General features: G+C 44.8%; 1 protein-coding gene across 4 annotated transcripts in view; it reads right to left on the bottom strand.

The window, feature by feature from the left end:
• Positions 1–9: 9 nt before the first annotated feature.
• znf821 (zinc finger protein 821) overlaps positions 10–7,322 on the bottom strand; it is a 14,073-nt gene continuing 6,760 nt past the window's right edge. For 3 of the 4 annotated variants that reach the window (XM_031846810.1, XM_031846812.1, XM_031846813.1), the window contains exons 2-6: positions 5,357–5,488; positions 5,070–5,188; positions 3,570–3,668; positions 2,359–2,525; positions 10–1,349 (exon numbers count right to left, since the gene is read on the bottom strand). In XM_031846810.1, coding sequence (XP_031702670.1) covers positions 419–1,349; positions 2,359–2,525; positions 3,570–3,668; positions 5,070–5,188; positions 5,357–5,488 — 1,448 coding nt within the window. In that variant the 3' untranslated portion in view covers positions 10–418. The remainder of the gene's footprint in view (positions 1,350–2,358; positions 2,526–3,569; positions 3,669–5,069; positions 5,189–5,356; positions 5,489–7,322) is intronic. The other variant, XM_031846811.1, reaches the window with a different exon arrangement.

Below are 7,322 nucleotides of genomic sequence, written 5' to 3' on the forward strand. Positions count from 1 at the left end.
GGGGGGGGGGGGGTCTGAGGCTACAAAGTCCCCTCTCCTGTCACTGAATGTCCATGTGCAAAAAGATTTCTCCCCCCCCAACAGGAAGTAGAACCGCTCCTACTAGAAATGAACGTGTTAAATCTGCTGACGAACAGATAAATCTCTTTACAACATGCTTTTATGTCATCATCCATACAATATGAAACATTCTCAACCCTGTTCCCAAGGTTTTGTAGACTGTAATAAATTAGAAATTGAAGTAGTTTTTTCGCTGTATGTAACAACGCAGTTTGTGAAGCTGTTGGACACAGAAGGAGCTGGAGGTGAACCTAGGAATGGTTCACTGTGACCATGGCAGCCTGATGGCAGAGTGCAGAGGTTAATGGTGCTGCTGCCACGCCCCCCCCCCCCCCCCTCTTCTAGTGGCCTGGCTCCTTTAGGGCAGCTTCATGAACAGACCGTTATCAATGGAAGGGACAGGCATCGGGCAGGGGAACTGAAAGAGACTCATGTCTGCGGTGAGAGCCGCCATGGCAGCAGGATCGTGCTCTATCTGTGTCCTCAGAGCAGGGTCAATCTTCTCCAGCCGTCGCTTGATCCTCTTCGCCTCCCTCTCGCGGATCAGCCTGGCCTGCCTCTTCTCCGGAGTCTCGTTGGCCCTCTTCATACGCATGGCCTCCCTGTCCCTCTGCAGCCTGCGTGCCCGCTGATCCTCCGATTCCTGCATCCTCTGCATGCGCTTGGCCTCGCGGTCCCGCAGCCTCCTGAGTTCCCTCTCGTCCTCTGACTCGCACGCCCGCTTGGTCTTCTTTGCCGTGCGCTCGCGCTCCAGACGCTGCATGCGGGCCTCCAAGGGCTCGTTCTTCCTACGCAGGGCCCATTTTCGCATCGGCGACTGGGCGTCCACTAGCTGCTGATAGGCCACGCAGCTGTTGCACACCAGCAGCACTCCGGCAGGATACACCGGCATCGGGCTCAGGATGTCGGGGATGGGAGGAAAGCCCGGGGAAGAGGAGTTAAGAGCATCGGGGATAGATGCCAGTGAGGGCCCTTCAGAGAGGAGGCTATCGGGCAGCGAGGGAAAGGAGGGTCCCTGGTCAGAGCCCGCGCATGGTCCAGGGCCGTGACACGGTCGGGGGCCTTGACACTGGCTCGGCATGTGGCCTGGTCCCTGGCAGATACGATGGGCTTGACATAGGTTGGGGTTGGGGTCAGGGCCCTGACAGGAACTGGGGCCTGGTCCGTGGCAGGAGCAAGAGCCGGGGCCCGGGCTGGTCATGGGGCTGCTGGAGAGGGACATGGAGCAGCTGTCCCCTCCTTCGGAGACGTCCATCCTGGTTGTGTCGAGGACATCTTTAAGCTTCTCCCTAAGAAAAAGACAGCATTAAACAGCTGGTCATACTATGTATGTAATAATACATCCCCTTATTTATGTCTGGAGGCGTTCTTACACAACATGTTCTCTTTCCTTTATCTGACCCCGTGATTTATCCGTACTTATGCCGTTTCACTTACAGCAACACCCGACTAGCTATAATAGCTCGAGGTTTTCTTTTCTTTTCTCTGCTGTTACATTACGGCCTCTCAGTTTCTCCCTCTACTATGTGTCCTGACCTCGCCAGTGCTGTTTAAATCTAAAAAGGAATGGTAGTTGCTAAGCAACATGCGCTTTTATTTCCATTAAATCTGTCAATACGGTACTAATTCTATCCGTCCCTCATGTTCTGCATCCTGCCTTATCTCGTACCGAGACAACCGCTGCTCTGTTGTTTTAGTGTTCTGCATCAAAGACACAATTTCACATCATTTTCAGAACCTTTTCACAGATTTCACTCCTTGTTGGACGGACAAATGGAAAACCAGTCAACACGAATACGTCTTTTGAAGGAGTGTGACCTGCAACTGCTGACATTTTCTTTTAATTTGTTCACTGCAGTATTTAAAAATACTGCAGTGAATCGGTGACGTCTCCTGCATTTGTATGCTGATAAATGGATCTGCTGAGGTGACTGAACCCTTAGATCTTGTTTAAAATATTCAAGAATTAATAAGAAACAGCAGCGAAACCCTACGAGGTAAACACTGCATCTTAAATTCATTATGATATATTTGTCATTTATAGACCTTACAACTGTGGAAGCTGACTTTCTACTCAAATTAAATATAGATATATAAATACAAAAAAAACAGTGAAAGCAACTGACTTGACATCTGTCGACTGCTTAATTATTGATAATTTGAAGTAAAACAGAGACACTTTGGGACCATAATAATGCCTCGACATCCGAAACATCGCATCTAAAATGTATCGGTGCTAATTCCTTTGAAAGATGAATGTGCATTAAAGACCTGAGCCACAGTAGAGATGAGCCGAACCTGTTAAAGTTGTTGGTGTCTGTGAAGCGTGCGCCACAGACGGCACAGTTGGAGAGGCGGTCCTCGGAGTGGATGAGGAGATGCCGGCCGAGCGAGCCAGGAGAACTCAGGGCTCGCCCACACACTGGGCACACATAGCTCTTGCTGTTGCTCATCATCGTCGTGTGCTGGTAAAGACAGCGAAACAAGATTAGAACAAGAAACTGAAAACGGGGAACAAATGATAAAGTACACCTCCAACATTAAAAGATATATTAATATAATCATATCTTAAACTGTGGGTGATCCCTCACAAATACTGAAACATGCGTTTGTTATTAGAATCAGATCTTAATTAATATTTGATAAAAACATATATAATTATCTTTGACAGTACTGTGCATGCTATAAGCATGTTAAGTTAGTCATTTTTTTAAAATAAAAAGCAAACATTTAAATGGAATACTAATGCATTACGACAAAATGTTTTGGAAATAAAGTCTACAAGTAAAACTTAAATGACAGGACATTGAAATGTGATCATCAGGGCCAAGAACTAGCCTTGCAATTAATCACACCGCTACGGTTTGAGACCGCTGTACTTACGCTCCACACCCGGTTATCAACACAGACACTATTGCAATTGCTCAACATTTCAGTGACAGAATGCACAATCATCGTTCAGCAACTTTAAATGCAATAACCACAAACTGCCTGACACTTGCAGAAAAAGACAAAGCATGCACAGTGTTGAATGTTTGAATTCTGCAAATGCCGAGGAACGGTGTAAATCAGCTACTGAATAATAAGTGAGACCTCACGGCCATTGATGAATACACACGGGATGAGACTGGAAGGTGTGGATTGCTGTAAAATGGAAGATAAAGACTCCGGCTGCAGCTGCAGCATTTTTAAAGGGAGCGTAAGAAACTATTTACTATTAGCAAATATACAATATATTTTCAAGATATCTGGCACTGAACACACGTTGTAAAAGGTAAGGGTCTCACGCAGTTACAGGACAACGTAAGCACTAGATCATACAAGTCAACACATTCTCCCTCAACCTGCATTTCACTGAGGTACTGATGCTGTAAGCTCCTTAAGGGCTTTAGAGGTGATGACCTCCCACTAGTATAGTAGAAACAGACTGCAATAAAGGATCTGCAGGAGCTGCTTTGTTTTCTCGGTTCTGTCGTAGATTAGGACAGGCGACACAGTGTCTTTCTCACCTGGTAGACATGGGAGATGAGCTTCTCAGGGCTGCTGAAATCCAGCGGGCAGAGAGGACAAACAAAGTTGTTGCCGTGGTCTGCCCCTTCCTCGCTCTCCTGAGGGAAACCAAGCACCATTAAAACACGTACCAGGAGCCAAAGCTGCACCACGACATCGCCACAAGTTCAATCTAGATACCAAACTGATGTGGAGTCACTACTCACTTCACGTTTCTAGTTGGAGCATTTCTGCAAGTGGTGGTGATGTGTTGAGTGTGTGAATGAGCCAAAATTCTCACAAGCCCCAGTGACTCACTAACAGTGACACGATGCTGTGTGCTGTCACAGATGTGACTCTCACACACACACACACACACACTCACAAGTTGAAATACAGAACATTTTCAAACAGAAGGTCCTGGCACAAAACATCTTGTCTGACACCAGAGGTGTTCTGTTCATTGAAGTGCTCGCTGTTTATGGGGTATGTTTTGGTTGTTACGCCCCACAGAAGTGCGAAAGTATTAACAGAAATACCTCTTTTAATTTCGCAATTTTATTCATTTGACACAAATCTCAAGAGAGTAAAATCTGTCAAATTAATTTTTAACAAATATATATTTGAATCTAGACAAAGATAAAAATGTAACCATATGAATGTTAGATCTACGTCAAAAATTCATCACTGTGGAGTATTGGTTGTATGGCTTACAAATAACATCAATATTTTTAGGCTATGCAGCGGTGTGCAATCTATAATGCAATATTATCATATTTTGTCTAAAAGAACACAACTATTGTATTTAACACCTTGATGTGTCTGATCATACCAGCGTGATCATTTGAGTTAACCGTAGTGGACCAATACTGTAAGCCTTGACCGTAAATTAATCTAATGTCCAGATATGCATTCTGTATGACTGTCTGTATGACTGGAGATAACAAGAAGTACTACGTGTCTCAAATAACAGGGAGCGACTGACTGTATGTCTGAAAATAATAGGAAGTACCTACGTCTGTGTAGCTTCAGAAAGTGGATACTGAGAGAGGACGTAAATGCAGCCTAAACCTTGATTGTACGTGTGTAATTAAAGACACTCTCTTGTTTAGGAGCTCTTTATCACAGAATTTCTGCCACATAAACTAATCTGAATTCAGAGGGAACACAGTTCGTATTATATGACAATTTACACACATCAGAATGTCCTGATGATATCTGAGTGACACTCTGAGGTGGTGTACAGTCATTTTGAAGTCAGATTGGACTTGGAAATGTGTTCCTTATTATTAAGTTTGACTAATTATTCAAACAATTGAAATAAAACATTTCTCTGAAACAGGCACTTCACTTCTTTCGCTCTCTCCAGGCTCTTTTCCGGTCCCCTGCTACTATCCGGATCCAACGTTCGCAATACATCGAGTATATTCGATATGTCGCCCACCCCGATGCCAAAGCACCAACTTCCCAGTACAGTGGCCGCAATACCACTATGAACCACAAGTGGCCCAACCTCTCACCTCTTTGACTCCCGCTCCTTGTAGGCGGCACTGCGTTCTCTTGGTGGTCATGTGGTCGTCAGCAGAGGTGTTGGAGGAAGAGTCTTCGCCGAGGTTGTCGAGGTCACTATCGCTGTTTTCTATGGAGGCAAACACAGCCCTATCAATACAGACGGACAACAGAACACAGAGCAGGGTTTACTCTCACTAACACCCCTCGGTCCCAAGACGTCCCACACAGAGTCCATCCAGTCCCCCCCCCCCCCCCCTCCCCTCCCCTCGTCCCGTCCTGTCCTTCCATCTTGTACCTGAGATGCTATCCTGCTCTTGTACTTCCCGGGAGTTGTTGCTGCAGCATTCATTGTCTTCGGTGAATTCGTCCCTGCCATCCATGTTAATAGTGTGCTGAAGTCCTGTGATGCCTGAAGTGTGGAATGGCCCTGGTGATTAAAAAAAAAAAAAAGAAGACAGTAGCAGTCAGTCAGATGAAAGTGTTTCCAGTGAGCACAATGAACGGGAGTGACTGATGTGGGTTGGTATTAGACTATATAAATCCAAGATCTTGGATATCTATCGTGGTATCTCCGGGTGTATTAGACTCATTTTGGCAATGTTGCAGCATCTTTTTGTTTGCACATAAATGAGATAAAGTACCTTGATATGTCAGGTATTTAATTTGCTGGAAAACAGACATTCCCATCTGTTTTTTAGCCATTAACGTTCCAATTTATTTTCCAGAAAATGTATTACGTCACGAAACACAGCGATATGGCACCCTGTATTTAACACTAAATCATAATATGATGATATAGTAGAGTTGGATGGTGCAAAACCTCTCTCTCATTGCTTAAGTAAAGCATTGGTTGTTGACATAACAATGAATGAATAAATCCATCAATCAATAAGAACCACAATTAACCTTTATGTCTGCAGCTGCATTAAACAGGTGTGGAGCACATGAATGGAAGACCGAGCATGTCGATCAAGTGTCACGACGTCTAAGGCTGTTCTTGTATGACAATGTATTTCACTATAACTGCACACCATGGCAGGACCTCCTGTTCAGGAACTGATTACACAAAGAACATGCTTTTTAGAACATGTGAATTCATAATAATTAAACATGTCAATAAATTACATCTGTTGTAATACATAGGCCACCTTTTGACCCATCTATTGTATTCAGCATACGAGTGCTTTAGCTCCACGGGAACATAGAAACAGCATCTACTGTCATAGCACACCATCAGAAGGTATTCATCTTTCAACACTATTGAAATTCACCTATAGCTTTTGTCCACACTGATATCAGAACATTTAGCAATTCAAGCGTAGAAAGGAAGAGATTTCAGTGACACAAAATGGTAACAAAGGTGAAAAAAAAAAAACAGCAGCAAATGGTGCATTGTTTCTACATTTCTACATTTTTTTTTTGACACGACTTTTGGGCTCCACACCAGACGTGGACCACAAAAACGTCTTTGCCGATGAGGCTGCATACGAACCATCCGACACTGAAACGTAATGAATGCTAAGGCAGCGAGAGAAGCACACTGACATACGTGCACACACACATCAACCTCATTTGCATCCCAACCCCCACTTTTTCACACACACACACACACACACACACACACACACACATATACACTGACAGATACATGCTAGCTCTGTTCGACAGCCATGCTGCAGTCCCACGGGGGAAGCAGCCTGCACTCTTTCCTCTAGCTAGCTGCTCACTGTTTCTCTCTCTCAGTACCACCCACACACTGAACAGCCTGGCTCGCCCTCTGTCCTTCCTGCCTGTATGTAGCTCTGACTACATCCATACATCTATACAATTACCTCTGAGGGGGAGGATGAAGCTTCATACCGTGACAGCCCATATGTGGCTCATTTAACTCATTGTGATGCCACCATTTGTTTTATAGCTCCGTCGGCGGCAGGATTCTCACAAAATCCCTTCACTTTTCTTATTATGACACGTGACCCTGCAAAGTACCTGGATTTGACTACCAACACTGCTTCGCAGTCTTGTTGAATGCTCCTCTGGCATTCACACACAACAGCATTCCACTTCAGAGCACTACAATTAATGACAGCTTAAAATCTCTCTCTCTCTCTCTCTCTCTCTCTCTCTCTCTCTCTCTCTCTCTCTCTCTCTCTCTCTCTCTCTCTCTCTCTCTCTCTCTCTCTCTCTCTCTCTCTCTCTCTCTCTCTCTCTCTAGATCAGAGATGGGAAAGAGATCCCGACTTCAGTTACCTGAGACTGAC

The sequence above is a fragment of the Anarrhichthys ocellatus genome, unplaced genomic scaffold, assembly GCF_004355925.1.
Source record: "Anarrhichthys ocellatus isolate YVR2014 unplaced genomic scaffold, GSC_Weel_1.0 scaffold6, whole genome shotgun sequence".
NCBI classification, from domain to species: Eukaryota; Metazoa; Chordata; class Actinopteri; order Perciformes; family Anarhichadidae; genus Anarrhichthys; species Anarrhichthys ocellatus.